Here is a 22194-nt window from a genome sequence, read left to right as displayed (position 1 = left end):
AACTTCACAAGCTGCTGTGGGAGGGCGGCATCATTAGGCCTCCTCTCCTCAGCGTTTGCCTGATTCAACAGAAATTTCTGTGCAGGTGCCACTGGACCTCTTGCTTGCTTTCGCAAATGCAAACTGGACTAGGAAGCCAGAAGCTGGAGACAAGCACCCCCAAGAGTAGACTTTGTTGGTGTTGCCCTTGGTTATGGATTTTAGATGTTGTATTCATCGTTTAATTATTTGTTCTTGGGTTATATTTCACACTTGTAGACTCTTCACAAATATGGTACTTTATTAATTTGATGAGTTCCATTTGTGGAAAAGAGACTGATACTTCAGCACCGGAAGCCTTGTTGCTTTTTAATATTGAGAAAAGGATGGATAAAATGTTGGAATATGCAAATATAAGATCTTATAGCAGAGACATGCTCCTGAAACGTACATGTACATTTGGCTGAAGTTTCATTAAATCCAGCACTGAAGCTTGTCTACTTTTATTTGTTCTAGGTCAGCCTACCTCTTGCTCTTTTTATGTTTTATTCCTGTGAAACTCTTTTATTTCTCTCTTCTTTTTTCTTTCTTTCTTATTAATTTCTCCCCTTTCTTGGGAAAGGGTGAATGAGATGAACTGCTGTGTGCCTATTTATATTGTATACACTTGTAAGTAGCAATAAATATTTGCAAACAAACAGTAAGATTAATAGCGTTAGTACTTACAGAATGTAAGTTATTACACCAATGCTCCTGCAAAGCAAAGGAGGGGGAGAAAAATGCTTGTCATCATTCAGAAATGAATAGCAAAATCACAAATAAATTTAAGTGCTATACATTTTCAGAACTTACCACATATCTGCCTCAAGACCCAATGGTTCATAGTTTACTATTTCAGGAGCTAAGACATAAAGATTAGCTTTAGTACACAGGTGGAACAGCAGCACAGTTTGACTTGGCAATATTTTATTCTGTACAGCATTAGCCACTCAGATGAAATTGAACAAAATTCTGCTTACTGTTTATGAACAATATATTCCACAAGGAAAAAGTCTAGAAAGAGCAAGCAAAACAATGCATCTGGAATAATCTATGCCAACTAATCATTGATTAGTTAAGGCAAGTATGAACCTGAGGGAAATACATTCAGCTTGTGTATGTTGTATCTACCCTTTTTGCATCCTTAGATCGCTTTACTTTTTAATCACTGATTATACTAGAACACACTGTTCTTTAATATGCATATTTGTTACCTTGTGATAGATAGTTCTGTTTTCAAAAATAATTTAAATTGAGGCAAAGGTTTGAACCTACTTTCATAGACACAACACACAACATGAACTGTGAAACTGGCAAATACTATCTGACACCTGTGAAAAAGTACCAACCAGTTCGAAGGTTTTGCAAAAATATTGGATGTGACTTTTCCATTCATTACATCATATTATATAATGATTGCTATTATCAAATGCTGAGCCACACTGATGCACGGATCAGTATACCTACAGCATAATTGACCTTATTGGCACGCTGAAGGACTCTGCGTTCAACACAAAGACATACTTTATGCTTCAGCAACATTTCCCAAGTGTCACTTCGCTGTTTCTTACAGTCTGGATTCAAGTGAGAATACTCTTCCACAAGAAAAAATGGAAGAATGGGAGGCGTGGAGGGTTTACTGTGAAAATGAATTTCAAATGGGGACGCTTAAAGGTTATTCATTGATCAAATCCATTTTTTACCATGATAAATAATACCTAATAATTAATAGTTATAATTACTATAGTATGGTTAATTTGAAATAATGGAACCTATGTTATGAAATCGTACCTAATTACAATTTAATTGATAGTAAACAAGAAACTATATTTAATTATATAAAATACTATTGGATTAGAATTTTTATACAAAAGAGTACACAAATTTATAATAAGATGGATAGGGTTTTTTTTTTTACTTAAAGACAAAATATTTTTACTTAAAGACAAAATATACTTTCAACAATATTATATTTTCTTTTTTTTCTCTTTGTTGATGATTTTTATTAATTGTTGAAATGTTTGAATATGATATTATGGAAAATAATAAAAATTGTTTAAAAAAAAAGAAACGGAAGAAATCTTTGGATCCAATGAAATATTTTTATATGGTTAATGTTTGGGTATTCACAGCGCATTCCTGACTTCTGAAGACGAAAGTCCTCAGGAGGCCAGGCAGGGGCTGTGCCAGCGTTGGGACCCCCACGCTGGTGTCTGGTCTACTTATGCCGCCGTAAGTGGCCCCAACGATGGCGGGGAGGCCTGGACGCCAGTCTCCCAGTACTGCTGTGGGAGCACCACCCCGGGATGCCAACGGGGTATCCCGGCATTCCAGGGGGGGGGCAGGGCTGCCTGTAGGCAGCCTCCTGTCCCCTCTCGCAGCCTTGCTATCCTCAATGGGGTGAAAAGCCCGATTTTAAAAGAAAAAAGGTTTTTTTTTAGTTTTCGGCGGCCCTGGTACGGCTTAGGAGGCACCACAGCAGCACCGCCTCCCCACCGTTCCCAGCTGCCGAAAGCTCAGGAATGGGTTATCAGTCTATTTGCCTTTGTTATTTCTCTTTATGTACTAAATCTGATATTTTCCCCACAATGTTTTGTGTATGCTACTAAGTTTATTAAGGTACACACTTATGTCCCTCTCTTCTTCACCTATAGAGTTCTGCTATCAGCAGGAAAATGCACTTTTACTCCCTTAGTAGTTTGCACATTTCTATATTGCAGTTTGCCTTGATGGGCTGTGTGACCCTACTGTTTCAATTTTTTCGTTAGTATATTTTATTAAATATTGTACCATTTTCATAGTATGTACTACGGTATTATTTCAAAAGACAAACATTATGGCTCCTACCCATAGGTCGATCTGTGTGTGAATATTTTACAATATTTTACAATGCTCACAAAGATCAACCTTTGGGTAGGAGCCATAACATTTGTCTTTTGAAGTTAGACCACACTACATACTATTAATTTGCTTCTGAATTTCTGGCTTCCAAATTAATCAGTGCAAAGTCGTTCATGACCGAGGAAGAGTCATACATCAAAACAGGAATTTAGCTGGAATCCTGTCTAGTGTGCCCTTCTCCAGCTTGTAAAATTGCCATCCTGAAGTTGTATATGATATCTGTATTGGAAATTGTCTTTTGCTGTATTTGGCTTGTAATTTTTATTCTAATGGTATTCCTATTTGTTGCCATTTTTAAATTGTGGATCTATCATGCTACAATCTTATACTTTTGTAATTGCAATAACAATCCTTTGTATTTTCCATTAGGTTGCATAATTTTTGAATTATATATACACCTTTTGGTATTTTTGATGCTTCCATAATTATTTTTTAGACCTCTGGTATTCTCTACCTCTTGTTATCCACATTCCAATATAGACCATAAAATCACATGACATCAATATTAATGGAGTCCACCACTATCACCATGACACAGAAACTTGTAGAAAAACTGTTGGTCCTCACAATTTTTATCTAGAATATTCCAAAATACAGCGTGAAATGAAAAGTCCATATAACAATCAAAAGGATCCATGAGGATCCAAGTATTTAATGCAGTGTTTGCACCATGGCCGTGCCACTAAACCAGAAAGGGATGTGTGTTTTTTGTGATTCATTCTGTGGGCGTGGATGTGATATGTGATTTCATAATGAGTTTTGGGTGTAAAATTACTGAGGATCCATGAGGATCTGGTACTTTGGATCTATGTTTTTGAGCCATGGTGGTGCCATGAAGAGGTGGACCCACACAATTGGATATTGAGTTTGGGGCCATCCAATGGAAAAATTCCTGGGGATCTCTGAGGATCCGTGCTTTGCAACCATGTTTTTGCATTATGGTAGTACTGTGGATCTGTGATTTTTTTTCTGGGGTAATCTGTGGCTATGGACATAATATGTGATTTGATGGTGAGGCTGGGGTGACTCAAAGCAAAAATCACAGGATCCATGAGAATCTGTGGTTTGGAGCTATGTTTTTGCACTGAAGTGCCACAAAGTAGTAGATCTGTGATTTTTGTGGTGTACAGCTATGGACACGATACATGATTTGATGGTAAATTTGGGCTGACTCAATACAAAAACATGAGGATCCATGCTTTGGAACTATATATTTGCACCTTGGCAGTGCCAAGCAGTGGTGGACATGTGGTTTTTGTGGTGCAAACTGTGGTCATGGACATGATATGTGATTGGTTAATGAATTTGGTGTGACCAAAAGTACAAATCCCGAAATCCATAAGGATCTGTGCTTTGGAACTATGTTTTTGCGTATCGTTGCACCACAAAACGGTGGAGGCATGATTTTTGTGGCACTACCTATTGACTAAGACATGATTTACACTATGAAAACAGTTTTATTTTATTTCAATGTAAACATCATATAAATTCATGAGGATCCAAGCCTCAGATCCATGTTATGCACCATTACTGTGCTGCAAATTATTGGATTCGAGTTTTTTTCTATTCAGTCTGTAGTCCTGGCTTTGACATGTGTTTTGATACTGGATTTGGGGGAGTTCTGTAAAAAACACTAGAGGATCCATTAGGATCTGTACAGATCCAGCTTTTATTTTTCCTCCCTGCTATATCCTCCGGGGGTCAAAGGACTGTGCAGATACCAGAGTTTAGCCTTTCATCATCTCTGTATTTACCACACCTTTTACGCTGGAGAGAAAACATAGTATTCCTATAGTTGTACATGAATCCTGTTCTTTTATTTGAAAAGGTTTTTTAGGCTAATACAACCTTAGAGCAGAAGTCATTTCTGCACTGGTTATAGAAGACCGATTTTAATGCTGCCCTGCTAATGTGACATAACCGGGGAGGGGGGAGGAGAAGAGACAAGAGTACTTACCAACAAATTCTGGTGTTCCAAAGATGTTCTTGAACTCATTACTAAAATCTATTTTGTGCGCCAAGCCAAAGTCAATGATCTTGATACGAGGTTTTGGTACATTTCTATCCAGCAGCATTATGTTCTCAGGCTTTGAAGAAAAGTAATAACTGTGCATGAAAGTTGCAGAGTAAGAACATAAGAAAGGCCCTGCTGGATCAGACCAAGGCCCATCAAGTCCAGCAGTCTGTTCACACAGTGGCCTCTAGGAAGCCACAAACAAGACAACTGCAACAGCACCATCCTGCCTGTGTTCCACCGCACCCAATATAATAGGCATGCTCCTCTGATACTAGAAAGTACTACCAGTGTAGGAAACAATTGTTTTTCAAATGAGTACTCAAGAAAATTGTGTCCAAGCCCCCTCCCCAAATATCTGAGCCTCTATTTCAAAATAAGATGGAACTCTATGGACTCTCACAGAAATATATTTTCAAGTACAATACAAAAATGTATTAGGAAACCCAATACTAAGACAGTATATAAATGCAAGATGTAATATTAGCTCTACACATTGTCGCAGAAAACTCTGAATCCTGACTGAACCAGGGGTCCAAGATTGATGTATGTGATGAATAATGTCGATGCAATTGCTGCAAGGTATTGCCTACAGCAGTAGTAAAGCATAGAGTTGCCATTTGTTCTCTTACAAATAATATTTTACTTCAGTGTGTAATACCCCCCGGGGGGGGGTCTAATGTGTAGGAATGAGCTTACCTATCCAGGTAGACAGTACACAGGAGACTCTGGCAGTTTCAACAATAAATTTCTTTACTGCATCCAATGGGGAAGATCCTTACACACACTTGCAACCACAACTCATACACTGAACTAGAACTAAGTGAGGTCCCTCCCATACAGGCCTCAAGGGTGGAAACAAACTGTTTTGTGAGGGCTCACTTAAAGGCATACGCACATATGTACATCATATCCCCTTTCTTCAAGCTAACACTGTCATCTTATCAACTGATTGTCAACGTATGAAAGCCACATCAGAACGGGGAGTCAGGTCACTTGTTCTCAAGTCACTACTGCAGAACAGTCTTCACCACTATCTCATGACACAGTCCTTGAATTTCCCAGACAGACTCACCTCATGCCCACTCTGTGTTTGCCTAATTATATCACTTGTTTCTGCCACTGCAGGGACAGCATCCATCTCCTGCTCTGATTGGGAGTGGTGCCTGAGCAAGGGGCTCTTCACCTACTGACTCCTGAGTTTCTATGACCAGCTGCCTGTCAGGGGAGACCAGTCTCTCCAAAGGTGCCTTCTGTTCCTTTGGTAGCTATGGCCTTGAAGAGTCGTGACCACATATGAGCGAGACTCACTTCTTTTTTCAGTTGCTGATGCTGTTATCCACCATGTGGCGGTCTGTATCTTTACACTGTCCCCTTCTTGAAAAGAAGGCATAGGCGCTGTGTTTCTGTCATACTGGCCTTCTGACATTTTTGCTGCTCGTACAATCTGAAATGCGCTCTGGGCCTCAGGATAGGAATAGTTGCTGGTAAGGTGTGTACCCCAACAACCTTCCCATTAGCAACTGGGCTGGAGCAACATCCAATACAGTTATGGAAGTATTCCTCAGATTTAGCAGCACAAGATGAGGGTCTGTACCATCCTGTAGCACTTTCCAGATCATGTACTTGGTGGTTTAAACAGTGTATGCTGCCTGCCCATTTGACTGGGGGTATCCTGGACTCAAATGTGTCAAGGCAATGCCCTGGTTTGTGGGTCTTATAAGTGGGTCATGAGGCCAGAAAGGGGGAGAGGAAGTAGTCTGCCTCTGCACAATGTGAATGGCCATGAAATACAGCTTGTTACTCAGTAATGCTTTTAATTTATAAGCACTGAACAAGAAAAATAAATATAAATTTGCTCTGTGTTATTTGGGAAGGTAATGCAGAATTACCATGCAAGTCATTCCTGAAAAGTAACGCACAATAAGTTTAGAAGTGGGCCCCACTTCTAAACGTTTGAGAATCACTACTTTACTTAAAGACTAAGGCTTGTTTTTGATATCTAAAGTTTAAAGGATGCAAAAGTAACGTACCTTGAGATCAAAGTGTGCAATTTGCAGGCTGTGCAGATAATTAACACCATTAAGGATTTGCTTGAGAAATTCTGTGGCCTCCTCTTCAGTCAAAGATTCCTTTTCAGCTAAAAAATCAAAAAGCTCCCCTCCTGCAACACTGTGAGAATAAGAGCAGTAGTTAATGATACAACACTTTAATTCTTTTTCATTCAAGGATTTTGTTATATTAAGTTATATTAAGTTATATTAAGACAGCATATATTCTGAAAACAATCTTCACGGAGTATTAAAACCAATTTTTACATTTTATTTAAGTTACATAGTATTTTAGCCTGAATGAGAAGCACTGTAATCCTGTAAACATTCTAGAACCTTAAAATGTTATGTTGGCCACTAAAAACAGTGCTGGCACCTATTAATGTGAACTATTTTTTCAGGTTAAAGCAATTTAAGTAATCAAACATACAACTGAATTTAGGGAAATTTGCTTCAAAAACAATGTTCAGACCAGAAGAAGCTTAGCTTTAGCAAAACTATTTTGGCAGCAATGAAATAGTAATGTTTGTATTGGCTTTTTAAGTAGAGCATTAAAAGGTTATGCATTACTATCCCATAACTCCATTTAGTCTTATCCTTGACATCTATTTAATGTGTTCACAGCCCTTTCCATACTTACTGTATAACAAAGTGTCTTACAACACTGTACCAAATGTCAGTGAGGTTTAAATACTTAGTATCTGCTTGAAATAATATATTACGAAAAATCTCAAATATTACAGGTTTAGATTCTGACTGTAAACTCTTATGAATTTGTCACATCTCTATCCATCAAATAACTTCAAGATGTATTATATGATCATATAGTATATAATCATAAAATAGATATCAAACCAAGAAAACCCCAAACCCACAAAAACTCCCAATAGCAAAGCTCATCAATGATGGCAGACATTTGTAACCTGTCCATAAAGAATGAAAATGCCCAAGCCCTATCTCTAGAAGAACAAGAGAAAACTCTCTAAATTAATTTATTTGGACAGAACTCAAAAGCTAAGGTGCCACCACAGAAAAAGCCCTGCTTCTTGAAACCTTCAGCCTACCCTCAGAAAGATAAGGTAATGACTTGAGTACTGTCGTGTAATTTCATACACAGATTTATACTGGTGAAGGCATTCTCTCACGGAGACTGGCATCAGAAAACCCTCACAGAATACATACTTCCCAGTTTATTTTACAGAGTATAATCTCATTTTAAAATTGTCTGTTAACTGGGGAATACATCACACTATCTGCCTTCAGCAGCAAAGTAATCATGCTTTACTATCCAAGGTATACTGGATCTAATTGTGATCTTACAAGTGGGGAACCTGCAAGCACATGTGGTGGTCATTTCATTTCCCCCCTCTCCCATTATTTCCTTTTCCTGAGAGCCCCCACAGCTTCTCTCCCCTTTTCCTCCTTCATTCTGTCCTTCCCACTCACCAACCAACCTACCTTTATCTGCCACTACTGTCCTAAGCTTCCCCTCTTTCTCTTCCCAGTGGTAGCATCTCCCTGGGAAAACTTGGGCCAAACTGCATGGTGCTGCGGTTTGGAACCTGCAAGAACTCATGGAGGCACCACACTTTTCCATGCATCACATTTCCCACATTATTTCTCCCCCCCTTCTGGCGACCCCCATAGTCTCACCTTCCCCTGCTTCTTCTTCTCTTTCCCACTCACCAAACAACCAGCCTTTTATCTGCCCCCCATCTTCAGTTATATGTATTATTTATTTACTTCATTTATACCTCCCCTTTCTCCACATTTGGGACTCAAAGCAGCTTACATCATTCTCCTCTTTTTCATTTTATCTTTACAACTACCCTGCGAGGTAAGTTAGGCTGAGAGTGAGTGGCTGGCCCAAGGTCACTCGGTGAGCTTCCACAGCAGAGTGAAAATTCCAATCTTGGTCTACCAGATCGTTATCTGAAACTCAAACCATCACACTACACTGGCTTCCATAGGGTGGCTGCTATTGAACAGCAGCCAGGCCTGGGTGGGTCATACAAGTCATGTGATACCAAGTTGCTTAGTGATTGCTGCTGGGCCTGGCTCCAATGAGTCCTCGGTCAATTTCCAAATCAGCCCCTGCTACCCCCCCCCCCACACCTTTTACTAACAGAAACCAAGCTCTGAGGTTATCAATACTGTTGTGGTTGCCTAGAAATGTGCACAGAGAGGGCATTTATTTCTTAAAGATACAAGTGTTGCTTCTATTATTTTGTGTGGTTTTAACCCCCAATGTATTTTTTTTTTTAAGATTTCACATTTTTCAGCAACCTTGGGGGATTTTTCAGGTTTGTAGAAAGGTCTACCTTGTTTGTTCATGGCTCCAATCTCTGGATTTATGTATACACAGATTCAGCCATGTTGAGAATTAGCATATATTGACACTAGCCATATATACTTGTGAAAAATATAAATACTATATTTATTTTATTAATTTATATCCTGCCCTTCTCCCCAGTAGGGACCCCAAAGTGGCTTACATCATTCTCCCCTCCTCCATTTTATCCTCACAACAACCCTGTGAGGGAGGTTAGGCTGAGAGTGTGTGAATGGCTCAAGGTCACCCAATAAGCTTTCATGGCCAAGCAGGGATTTGAACCTGGGTCTTCCAGATACTAGTCCAACACCTTTAACCACTAAACCACACTGGCTCAAAACATACCCACCCACTCACACATTATATTAAAGAAATTCAAAACAGAAAGGGAGTGTCATAATAGTAAGAGAAAGCATGTAACATTGTTTTCCCGTTATAAAATGTAAGAAAACAATTGTAAACAGGCTGTGATTTCATCAAATAGCAAAGAAGATTGTGGTTACTACTGCAAGATAATTGATAATTCATCCTACATTTCTCTACATTAATTGTTTTGTGATTCATTATAATGTTGCAGTATGTGACTTGTTAAATTGGAGTAGTTTATTCACTTCAGAGAAACTGAAACAACAAAAACACTGCCTGATTCACCAATATGAAAGAGAAGGAATATTGAGATTTGACTTTTTAAAGTTTACTATCATGATGTTGGTTATAAATATTTGTGAAGGGAATAAGGCACACCGATAACAAATCAATTAGTCTTAGACTTCAAAGAAAGGCTTATGCAAATGTATCCAATACGGTATTAACAGAGAAACAAATAACTTTTTTCAGTTTTATATATTTTTTCATATATGGTTTTTAATATATTGATTATAGGTATTGATATATTACAGCTTTAAATGCATTTAATTCTCAGTCTTCTATTTAATTCTCAGTCTATTGTTTTGAGTGTCTGTGGGAAACAAAACTAATATTCTAAGGGTGTGAACCTTAGAATATTATGTGAACCTTTAAAGATGTTTTCTGAAAGATAGTTTATGAAAATTTCCTGATGTCATCCATCAATTTATGACATCAAGGTTAAGGTAGATGCTTGAGAACAGACCTTTAATCTGATTTCACATTTTACAAGTCCCTTTGAAGTAGAGAACATTACCAATATTATCATAACAAATCTTATTAGTTCTCGAGCCAAGAACCTCCAAAATTGTATAAAAGGGATTGAAAATTTGAAAGAAATTGGGCAATTCTCCACCAGTCATATCTGCTGACAGTCTGTAAGAGAATTCTCCCTGGCATGGTCATTGATGGGTTGGTTACTGGGTATGTAACTGATTTGTAACTGTGTTTTATTAGATCTATATTCTTTTGTTGAAACTTGTATATATTGTGCATATATCTTTTCATTTTACTATTTTCTGAAGTATTTACAATAAAAAGGAATTGTTTTACAATTCAAAAGACGTTGTATCATCACTTACCATTACTGGTTTACTAAGGTAACATGGTTTTTAGCAAATCACAAAATCTAAAAATCCAGTCACAAAAGTACAGTGATTGACTACTTCAGTATCAGGGAGATATTATTCCTAATATCTTTATGATAGTTGATGTGCATTCCTAATTAATTTTCTCTACTGATTCTCTAATAAGATTATTGAACAAATTCTGCATAGCTCCTTAAAGAACTGTATGTTCTTGAACTGATTAGCAGAACACCAGAATGATTGCCACCCACAGACACTAAACACTTCAAATGACAAAGCATATAATTACATTAAATTCAGACCACGTACTAATCCAGAACTTTCTTATACACCATCAGAAAACTGAATTCTGTCAAACACTTCCATACATTCATACCTGAAAGCTTTTATGATTTTCTTCCCAAATATAATAGTACGCAGAGCACATTAAGAGAAAACAGAGGTCATTACCACTAGGACATCTTTAATAGATTGACAGGAACTGAGAACCAGTGTAGTGTAATGGTTAGTGATGGACTGGAAATGATGAGGACTGGGTTCAAATCCCCCCTCTTGAAGTTATTGGGTGATCTCTCTCAGCCTAACCTCAAAGGCAGATTTAAAGATCAAATGGATGCAGGTTGAACCATGCATGATGCCCTGAACATCTTGGAGGAAGGTAGAGAAAACTGCAATAAATAAGTGCTAAGTCCATCTTCTTCTCCCCTTATCAGCTAATTCCCTTTGCAGCCTGTTGGACTTCCAAAAGGCTTTGACAAAGTATCTCACCAAAGACTCCTGAGTAAATTTAATCACATAAAAGGACAGGTTCTCTTATGGATTAAAAATTGGCTAAATGACAGGAAACAAAGAATAGGAATAAGTGGATGGTTCTCACAATGAAGGAGGGTCCCACAAGGACTGGCATTGGGGTTGATACCATTTAATTTCATAGAATCACAGAGTTGGAAGGGGTCATACAGACCATCTAGTCCAACCCCTTGCTCAATGCAGGCTCAGCCTAAAACATCCCTGACAAGTGTTTGTCCAGCCGTTGCTTAAAGATTGCCTGTGGGGGGGAGCTCACTACCTCCCTGTGCCCCTCCAAACCACCAAACTAAGAACATAAGAAAAGCCATGCTGGATCAGACAAAGGCTCATCAAGTCCAGCAGTCTGTTCACAGACTGGTGGCCAACCAGGTGCCTCTAGGAAGCCCACAAACAAGATGACTACAGCAGCATCCTGCCTGTGTTTCAAAGTACCTAATATAATGGGCATGCTCTTCTGATATTGTAGAGAATAGGTATGCATCATGACTAGTATTCATTTTGACTAATAGCCATGGATAGTCCTATCCTCCATGAACATGTCCACTCCCTTAAGGCCTTCCAAATTCACAGCCATCACAACATCCTGGGCTAGGGAGTTCCGCAATTTAACTATGCATTGTGTGAAGAAATACTTCCTTTTATCTGTTTTGAATCTCTCACCCTCACAAATTACCCCTGGCTGGCTGGCAGCTGCTGCAGGGCCAGGGTGGTCACAGGGGCCTTGCTCGTGCCATGTTGGCCCAGGAAGCACCACCAAAGGCTTCCTGGGCTGATGCAATGAGGAAGGGGCAGGGCCCTGATTAGAATCAGTGAAGTGATTCAGGCTGGGGGCCTGAGCACTTCTTGGAAACTGAGGCCAACCTATGAGTATGCCAGGTAAATGGATCTGAGCTAGGAGCCAATGGTGCGAAGACCACTGAGGGTGTACAGGCTTGTTTTTCGCCTTCTGCAAGGCATTGTGGCTGGGCCTCAGGGGCCATAAGAGCCTTCTCCCAGAGGGCCACTTTTAAACAGGAGGCCCTTTCATGCCAGGCTTTGGGAGCAAACTGCTTGCAGGCCCTACAAGTGGTAACATTGCGAGACTTGCCCAAGCATAAAAGGCACAACAAACACTTGTCAAATTGTGGCATTTTTTGGTATCACATTAGGTACATTTTTTGAAGAGTGCCATCAAATCAGCTCACCAAACAATAACACAACAAATAAAACTCAAATAAAAATTCATTAGAAGAATCAAAAACAAATCACCTCCACAGTGACGAAGGAAGGACTGAGGGAAGGACTGGTCTTGTCTCTTGGTGACGTGTTGGTTTAGGCGCGAAGAACTGACGCAAGTCAAGGGGAGGGGAGTGCTCCTAACATTATTGAAAGTTTCACCTCCGCAGCTGGCCTGCACACATGCAATTCCCAGTGGGACTGTACAGAAGCCACAAAGATGAAGAGTGTGCACGTTACATGCAGAAGATTCTCAGATTTCTACCAAGTCTCTGGAGAGCTACAACCAGTCAGAGCAGGCAGTTCTGAGCTAGATGGGCCTATGTGTAAAACAGCTTCAGACCTACTGGCCATATGATACAACTTTGTCCAACACTGAAAGAAAATTGCATTTTGAAAAGAAAAAAAAAACAACCTGTGTGATTTTCAGCATTATTACTTCCCTAATTATTTCAAAACTACTTACAGTTCCAGAATAAGAATAACATCCATTTTACTCTCATACACATCATACAATGTGATCACATTGGGGTGCTGGATTTCTTTCAATATGTTTACTTCTCGTTCAATGTCCTCTCTACTCACTCCCCGACGGCTGGATTTTGTTCTCCGTTTCTTGATGAATTTTGCAGCGTATTGTGTTCCAGTACTCTTCTCACGACACTTCCTTACAACTGCAAACTGCCCACTAAAAGACATAAGACAGTAGAAAGAGTGTTGCCACATTACACAATTTTGCCTTCTGTTTCTATAGGTAGTTGGAGCACTAGAAATGTTATACATAACATGTTCACGCTTTTTTTAAAAAGAAGTAATTTTCTTAACTGCCATGGGGGGGGGGAGAATTATCATTCAGTTCCCGAGGTAACAGGAAAGGAAGTAATCTTGATTTATCTTTAGAAAACAAAGCTGCAATGAAATATGCACAGTTCTTAATATTCTAATTCTTAACATCATAGGTACGATTCAGGTGTAATGACAAATCATGGTTTGCTGTTACATGAGCCTGTGGAAATGCATGTGCACAGTTAAACCTTGAGCTACCAGTGTATATCTACCTTAGGTTACCAAAGTAGGACTGGCTTAATAAAGGGAGCAACTTCTTCTGCGTCTTCTGAACAGGCCTTTTCAGTCATTGCCTGAGATCTGTAAAATGCTCTCAACTGAGGTCTATGAACTGTTTTACAAAACAGTATCCTTTCCATTTTGGTTTGAAAATGAGAAAACAAATTAAACAGCTTGAGAGGACAAGATGGGCCGAGGTTAAAAGGAAAAACACTGAAATCCCACTGGGCATCTGTAAGCCATTGGGCTCATTTAAAAAATTATTTGGATCCCAGCATTTTTTTAATTAAGGGAAGACTTTATTTGGGCTTCCTTCAAATCATGATGAGCCCAACAGATAAAAGATGTTACCCTTTGAAGTTAATATTTTACGCTGAGCCTTTGAGAGAAGGCCTGGTGTCAAGGTTGTAGATTTGGTCTGAACCATAGTTTGCCCTCTGTCTACTCAAAGCAAGAATGTGGTCCCAACAGCTCGCAGGAAAGGGTACCCAGTTAGAATGGCATGCTCATGGAGCCTAATACATCTCATTAGATTCCAGAACTCTCTGAACTGTGTTGAGGCTATGATTTGAGCTTGGAATGCGCAAATCTTTGATGCTATTGTCAACCTCTTCCATTCTAGGATTGGAACTTGTGGCGGAAACAGAATGGTTTCCAATGGCAAAGGTGTCAGACAAGGATGTATTTTATCTCCCTCTCTCTTCAATCTATATGCAGAACATATCATAAGGAAAGCTGGATTAGATTTAAATGAAGATGGAGTGAAAACTGGGGAGAAGAACAGTAACAATTTGAGATATGGCAATGATACCACATTACTGGCAGAACATAGTGAAGACTTGAAACAACTATTGCTGAAATTTAAAGAAGAAAGTGACAAAGCAGGATTACAGCTGAACATCAAGAAGACAAAAGTAATGAGTACTGGGGAATTACTCAACTTCCAGGTTGACAATGAAGAAATTGATATTGTTCAAGACTTTCTATTCCTTGGCCCCATCATCAAGCGAAAGGGAGACTGCAACCATGAAATCAGAAGGAGACTGAGACTAGGAAAGGCAGTCATGAACAGGGTTCCCAAGTCCCCCCTTGCCACTGCTAGGGGTAGGGGTGGGGGGAATCTTACCAGGCTTAAATAAAATAAGGCCTAGTCCTTGATGTTGCCTGTGTGATGACATCTCTTCCAAAAATTACATCACCACATTGCCAAAGATGAGGGAGATGCTCTGGTATTTCAGCAAACTATGGTAGAAGCTGTTTTACTGTAGAGTTTTGCCCAAATACCTGAGTGTCTCCCCTGTCGTCGCCTGTGTGGTGATGCCACTTCCAGAAGTGACGTCATCATGCCACCGCCATCAAGGTTTAGGCCTCATTTTAAGCTTGGTACAACCTCCACTGGCCAGCTGAACAGTTCCGAGGGAGAGGGCCCCGAAGTGGGGGATCTCCCTTCCCTGGTGGGGGTCTGGCAACCCTGGCCATGACAGAGCTAGAAAAGATTCTTTTTTTTTTAAAATTATTTTTATTATTTTCTACAATTCAACTAAAATAAACATATCTCAACAATATATTCAGTTGTAACTGCTTGTAACAAAAAAAGTTCATTGCTATTACTGAGAATATGTTATCTATAATATTCTATGCTATCTACTATATGTGACTTCCCCGCATCTTCTTCAGTCACTAATTCTACTGGTTAACACTTTTGCATTTCAAATTAATTTCTAATCCTTATTTTCTCTCATACAGACTTGCTTTAAGCTATCTATACTACTTCTATAAGCAATTTCAAGTCCTACCTAGTTATAATATTATCATCATTGTCTCTATATAACATTCTATTATTCTAAATTAAAGGGATTAGATCAATACATAAACAAATTTTCCCATTAAAAATTCATCAAAGTAAATCCACCGTGGCTCCCTTACACCCCAAAAATAAGCATCATTTTAGCCATTATCTTGTTTTGGGAGGGGATCTGCCAGTCCTTCTTTATTTCCCAATCCCCACCCCCCGTTTTTCAATATAGTAGCTGCAATTCTGGCCTCTGAAGATGTAAAAGAAGATCCCGGTGATTGTATCCATTGGCTTCTTGTTAAAATTTCCAGCATCTTCTTGGTAAAATCCTTCATCATGTCTCCCTCCATCGCTGGCTGCCAGGAAATGTTTTCTTGGGATAATAATGCTCCTCCTGTCAGCAGTGACTCAGACAAGTAAATTGTAGAGGTATTGAGTTCTTTCATGTTGCTCTCTCTCCTTGCCAGCTGGTCACTTGCAGCTACCTCTTTAAAATCTTGGGTCTTCATATTGTGGATCTCCTCAATAATTGTGTCCAGTTTTCCATTAATTGATTTAAATAGGATATTCATCACCTCAGCTAGTTGAAATGCTTGATGTGAGAGCGCTTGTTGTTTTTCGAAGACTAAATCTTGTTGCACTGCAAACATGTCCATTTGTTTGAGTAACATCTCTTCCAACCTCTTGTTTGACATATCTGCTTGTATTCTTATATAGAAGCAGGCTTTGTAATTTTCAAGATATCCTCAATTATGCTTCAAAGCAGCACAGATAAAGAAAAGAAAGTAGACAGGAAACTGCAGTATCATAGACCCTGCGTCGTCTCCTCTCGGTGGTTAAGTAGTAGGAACGATTTGATGGTTACACCGGGGAGATTCACTTCAAGTCTTCCAATCTGCCCTGTCTTTTCGATGGTAACAAAGCCCTTCTTGTTATCTTCCGGTCTTAAGAGGCGACGTGGCTGGACATTGAATCAAAGAAGCCGGAAGTGGGGGGGGAAGGTTCTCGTCTCCCTCCCTCCCCTCAAAGCATTTAATTGGTAGTTGTAAAGTCATTCAGAAGTCCCTTTTATTGCGTCTACTCACTGATCAAGTTGATAAGGTCTTAGTCAGTTCATTTAATGGCATTTGTTTATTTTAAAAGTCTCGTTACGCTGGGCAGGGAGTCGCCGGTTTTCGTAGGTGTTTTTATCGTCATTCAGGTCTTCTCAATCAAGATAAAGGCAAAAAGTGTCTTTTTACTCACTCTGACTTCCAAAGGTGAGGCTTCTTGTTCTTTTCATAGATTATTTGATGTTAATGTATAGAGGAGGTCAAAGCCTATAATCCAAAGAGTCGTCCGTGGCAATGGTAGCCCCTATGCCGGCGGGGACAACTTCCAACTCAACGGGAGGCTTAAAAAAGCTCTCTCGGAGAATATGGGAGTCCAAACCGCTCTTGAAGGCTGCAGGGGAATTTCCTGCTTCCCGATCCACTATTTAGGACCGAGTTGGAGTGCTTTTTGCACTCCAAATCTAAACGACTCTTGGTGTTTCCTGGGAGCCCCCAGGAAACAATGGCGCTCGGACCAAACGCTCTACAGGAAGTCAGAGCTAGAAAAGATTCTTAAGTGTAAGGATGTGTTGTTGCTGACCAAGATCAAGTTAATTCGCGTCATAGTATTCCTTATTACTATGTATGGATGTCATTGGACAATGACGTAAGATGACAGGAAGTAGGTTCCTTTGAAATGTGGTGTTGGAGAGTTTTATAGATACTATGGACCGCCAAAGAAGACAAATAAGTGGGTTACAGAAACCATGCCTGAATTGTCCCTCGAAGCTAAAATAACTAAACTGAGGCTATCGTACTTTAGGCACATTATGAGCAGGCAAGACTCACTGGAAAATACAATAATGCTAGGAAAAGTTGAAGGCAGCAGGAAAAGAGGAAGACCCATCATGTGATGAATTGACTCTATAAAGGAAGCTGTGGCCTTCACTTTGCAAGACCTGAGTAAGGCTATTAACAATAGGATTTTTGGAGGACACTGATTCATAGGGTTGCCATGAATCAGAAGCGACTTGATGAAACTTAACACACACACACACACACACAATCTGCCTTGAGTCTCCGTAGACTATCTCTGTAGATAGCTGGATCGGGGCAGGTGGGTGCTGCTGTTGTTGTTGGATCTCTCAGCAGTGTTCGACATGATTGACCACAACTTCTGACCCACCGCCTCACCGACGTTGATTTGCGTGTGACATTCTTTCAATGGCTGATCTCATTTCTCCATGGTCAGGCACAGAAGGTGGCACTAGGGAACAGCATCTCAGCATGACACCCTTTGATGTGTAGAGTCCCACAGGGGGCAGATGACACCCAGCTGTATCTGCTGATGGATGGCTGGCAGAACACCATGCCGGAAGATCAGGCCAAATGTTTGGAAGCTGTGGTGGGATGATTGAAACAGAGCTGCCTGAAACTGAACCCATCGAAAGTCCTGTGGTTGGGTCGGAGAGGTCCAGAACATAAGAAAGTCCCTGCTGGATCAGACCAAGGCCTATCAAGTCCAGCAGTCTATTCACACAGTGGCCAACCAGGTGCCTCTAGGAAGCCACAAACAAGCCGACTGCAGCAGCACCATCCTGCCTGTGTTCCACTGCACCCAAAATAATAGGCATGCGCCTCTGATACTAGAGAGAATAGGTATGCAGCATGACTACTATCCATTCTAACGAATAGCCATGAATACCCCTTTCCTCCATGAATATGTCCTCTCCCCTCTTAAAGCCCTCCAAGCTGGCAGCCATCACCACATCCTGGGGCAGGGAGTTCCACAATTTAACTATGCGTTGTGTGAAAAAATACTTCCTTTTATCTGTGTTCTAGTATTATGGGAGAGGGAGAAAAACTTCAGATCAGAGGTTTCAGCTTTTCACTCTTGATGGAGTGCAGCTATCACTGGCTTCCTCTGTCAAGAGTTTGGGTGTGATTTTGGATGCCTCCCTTTCGTTGGAGGCCCAGATCACAAATATGGCTAAGGCAGCATTTTTTCATCTCTGCCAAACCCAGCAGTTGGCCCCTTATCTATCCCGCAATGACCTTGCCACAGTGATCCATGCAACAGTCACCTCAGGACTAGATTACTGTAACTCGCTCTACCCTGGGCTACCCTTGAGACTGCTCCAGAAACTGCAACTGGTCCAGAATGTGGTGGTGTGGGTGCCTATGGAGACCCCATAGAAAGCGCACATATAACCTGTGCTCTACCAGCTGCACTGGCTCCAGATTGTCTACCAGATCAAATTCAAGGTTTTGGTACTTATCTTTAAAGCCCTACACAGTCTGGAACTATCATATTTATGGGGTTGCTTCTCCTGGTACACGCTCCAAAGAGCGTTATGCTCTGCAGGAAATAACGTCTTGGTGGTCCCTGGCTCCAAATTCATCCAGCTGTCCTCGACCAGCTCTGGCCCCATGTCCAGCAGACATAACCCAGTTCCGCAGGGCTCGTAAAACAGAGATATTCCGCCAAGCATATGGCTGAAGACAGCGATGGTGAAATAGATCAGCTGGCTTCCCCCTCCTTTCCCTTCCCCTCTTCCTTCCTCCTTTTTCCTTCCCTCCTTTGTTCCTTTCTCCCCTTTCGCTCGGTTCTTTTAATCCATCTGTCTCTACCCTCTGGGGGACCTTAGAGTTTTCGGGTCACCAGTGGTCTCCAGGTCCATCTTTGACCACCCTCACCACCAAGGATTCTTCTATTTTATTATACGTAGATAGGATGTCGTCTTATTAGGTTAAACTGGAAATAATGATTTTACATTTAACGTTTTAACTTAATATTTATACTGAAATTGTATTGTAAATTATTGTTGGAAGCCACCCTGTGCTCGTCCTGGTCGGGGGAGGGCAGGATATAAGTGGAATAAAATAAAAATAAATAAATAAAAAAGACAGACTATAGTAATGTAAATAAACAATCATTTTTCTCCTTTATCTGTTTTGTCTTTATAACTCTGTGAAGTATCTTCTTCAATTACCTATCACAGCTGGTTCAATCAAACGGAAAACTACAATAGATAATTAAATTTGTTTCATTTTCAGACTGAATAATCTCTGAATCTTCTGTTTTAGATATATTAGATCCTCCTCTCCTCTACCAAGATGAACTACATAGTCAATAGTTTCATGTACATAGTGATCCATGTCACATATTGTGAGATGATGTACAATGTATTAGGATTTATATTTTTCAGTTTTGATATCATTTATACAAATTTTGTAAATATAAATGCTATATCTGCTGAACTAGCTTGTTAATGCACTCCAATTGGAGTCACTAGTTCTAGACATAGACACTTTTACAGGTTTATCTAAAGTGTGTATGATAAAACCCATTTACTGATTACTGCCTTGTTCAGAACTCCTGTCTACTTTAAAATATTGCAATTATTAGATAAAGTCCGAAATCATATGTGTTATGTTAAAGTACATGGCTGCTTTGAAACTCTCTACCAACATGATTAAAAGTGTATATAATTTTTTTATAAGCTAGAGGCCATTTGTTAACATGATCCAAAGATTAGCTTTAACTACTATTCTAATTTGGGTCTATGTAAAACCACATTGTACATGTACTTTACTTGATGTTTATATGATTCTTAATTCATAATACTAAAGTAGTATGTCACCTAACATATTCTTTATCTTAAATGCATTTTTAAAAATAATATTTGGTTTTATTTTCCCAATATTTGGTATGAAAGAACAAAATATCATTATTGGCCCATACCATTAAGGCTTTGTTTTTAAATACCCCACATGTAGATCACCTTTAAATTTAACCCAGAAATCTTTTCACGGCAGTGATTTCCAAATTTTCCAACCTTGAAGTCATTTTGCTAAACATTAACCACTACATTAACGGCACTTTAACTGTTGTACACATGTCATTACTATGTTCTGTCATAGCTGCCTTAACTGCAAACATAGGAGACACCAAATACCGTATTTTTCGCTCCACAGGACGCACCTTTCCATAAGACGCACCTAGTTTTTAGAGGAGGAAAACAAGAAAAAATCTTGCTTTCCTCCTCTAAAAACTTGTCTTATGGAGTGAATGCTGGCAGAGCACACAGAGCCGGCTGGGCGCGTGCGCATCCGGACGGCACGAGCCGGCGTTCCCCACCCCGATGGCCAGCTGGGAGGCAGGCGGGGCGCACAGAGCCGGCTAAGCGCGTGCGCCGGCTCGCTCTGTGCGGCCCCGCCTGCCTCCTAGCTGGCTGTCGGGGCGGGGAACGCCGGCTTGTGCCGTCCCGACACGCACGCGCCCAGCCGGCATTCGCTCCATAAGACGCATGGACATTTCCCCTCACTTTTGAGGAGGAAAAAAGTGCGTCTTATGGAGTGAAAAATACGGTAGTTAGTATAATTTCCCCCTCAACAGGCATAGGCTTACTGGTAAATTGGAAGACAATTTAAAAATGCCCAGAATTTTATTTAAAATAACATTAAATTAAATAATAATAAATAATAGTAATAACTTGTAAAGTATCCAATTACTGTCACTGATAGGCTTTCCTGTAAGAGATAGCAAATAAAAATCCCTGACTAGTCAGAAACTATCTGTTATGATTCTGGAAAAACTGTTATAGGAGTTAAGACAAGTTGTCATTAATTTGTGTGATGCTTTTGTTTATATCATACTCATATAAGAGAAAAATAAAAATGATGGGATGCAGGGCAGGTTTAAGTAAACAGTTTTCCCACATTTGTTCCTTCACATTCTTTGAAGCAGCACCTTAGCACTCCCTGTGCTGGAAACAGAAATTCACTTGACAAATAACATAACAGGTCAAAAAGATGGCTGAAAATTCATTGAACACAAAACAATCTGGATTGATACTAATTGCCTTGAATACAGTTGCTACAGAGTAGCAATTAACCACTGGTTTAAGAGAATTACAGGATCACCAATGAGTTGCTGTGGAAAGAAGGTTCTTATTCTTATCATTGTGGATGTTTTAGTCTTAAACTGAACTTGCTCAACATGGGAGTTTATATGTGATAGTTAATGTTATTTTAAATAAAATTCACTTCTGTCCTCCTTCGCCAACATAAACCACTATGTAATGTTTTCTCTGTTTCGCAGCTAACACAATTAGGTTTCTTGCAGAGCAACTGAAACAGAGTTACACCTTTCTTAGCCCACTGACTCTGATGAATTTAGGAAGGTGAAACTCTGTTTAGGATTGCAATGCATATCAGCTTCAGTCTTGATTAAAACTCTGGATAAAATTTCCTGTTTGTGTTGTGGTGATGCTAACCATGGTTAGCACTGATAAAGGATGGAGGTGTGAACCTGCAGACCACTTTCTTAACCAGTATTACATCTGCACTGAACTCGTGTATCATCCATTTTATTCCTGGGATAATATAATGGCGGGTGACATTTCATACCTTCACTAAGCAATCTGGTTTGTCTAATTTTACTAGAAACTGAATTAATAAGTATGC

The 22194-nt window shown here is 39.8% G+C and overlaps 1 protein-coding gene across 1 annotated transcript in view; it reads right to left on the bottom strand.

Annotated features, from left to right (window-relative positions):
* Positions 1 to 22194, bottom strand: part of DAPK1 (death associated protein kinase 1) — a 104620-nt gene that overhangs the window by 41937 nt on the left and 40489 nt on the right. The window contains exons 2-6 of the mRNA XM_056847926.1: positions 13301 to 13522; positions 6967 to 7105; positions 4877 to 5006; positions 832 to 880; positions 706 to 732 (exon numbers count right to left, since the gene is read on the bottom strand). Coding sequence (XP_056703904.1) covers positions 706 to 732; positions 832 to 880; positions 4877 to 5006; positions 6967 to 7105; positions 13301 to 13522 — 567 coding nt within the window. The remainder of the gene's footprint in view (positions 1 to 705; positions 733 to 831; positions 881 to 4876; positions 5007 to 6966; positions 7106 to 13300; positions 13523 to 22194) is intronic.

The sequence above is a fragment of the Euleptes europaea genome, chromosome 4 (genome assembly GCF_029931775.1).
Source record: "Euleptes europaea isolate rEulEur1 chromosome 4, rEulEur1.hap1, whole genome shotgun sequence".
Classification (NCBI taxonomy): Eukaryota; Metazoa; Chordata; class Lepidosauria; order Squamata; family Sphaerodactylidae; genus Euleptes; species Euleptes europaea.
The sequence above is the reverse complement of the archived record's forward strand: the minus strand, read 5'-3'. Positions and strand labels throughout refer to the sequence as shown.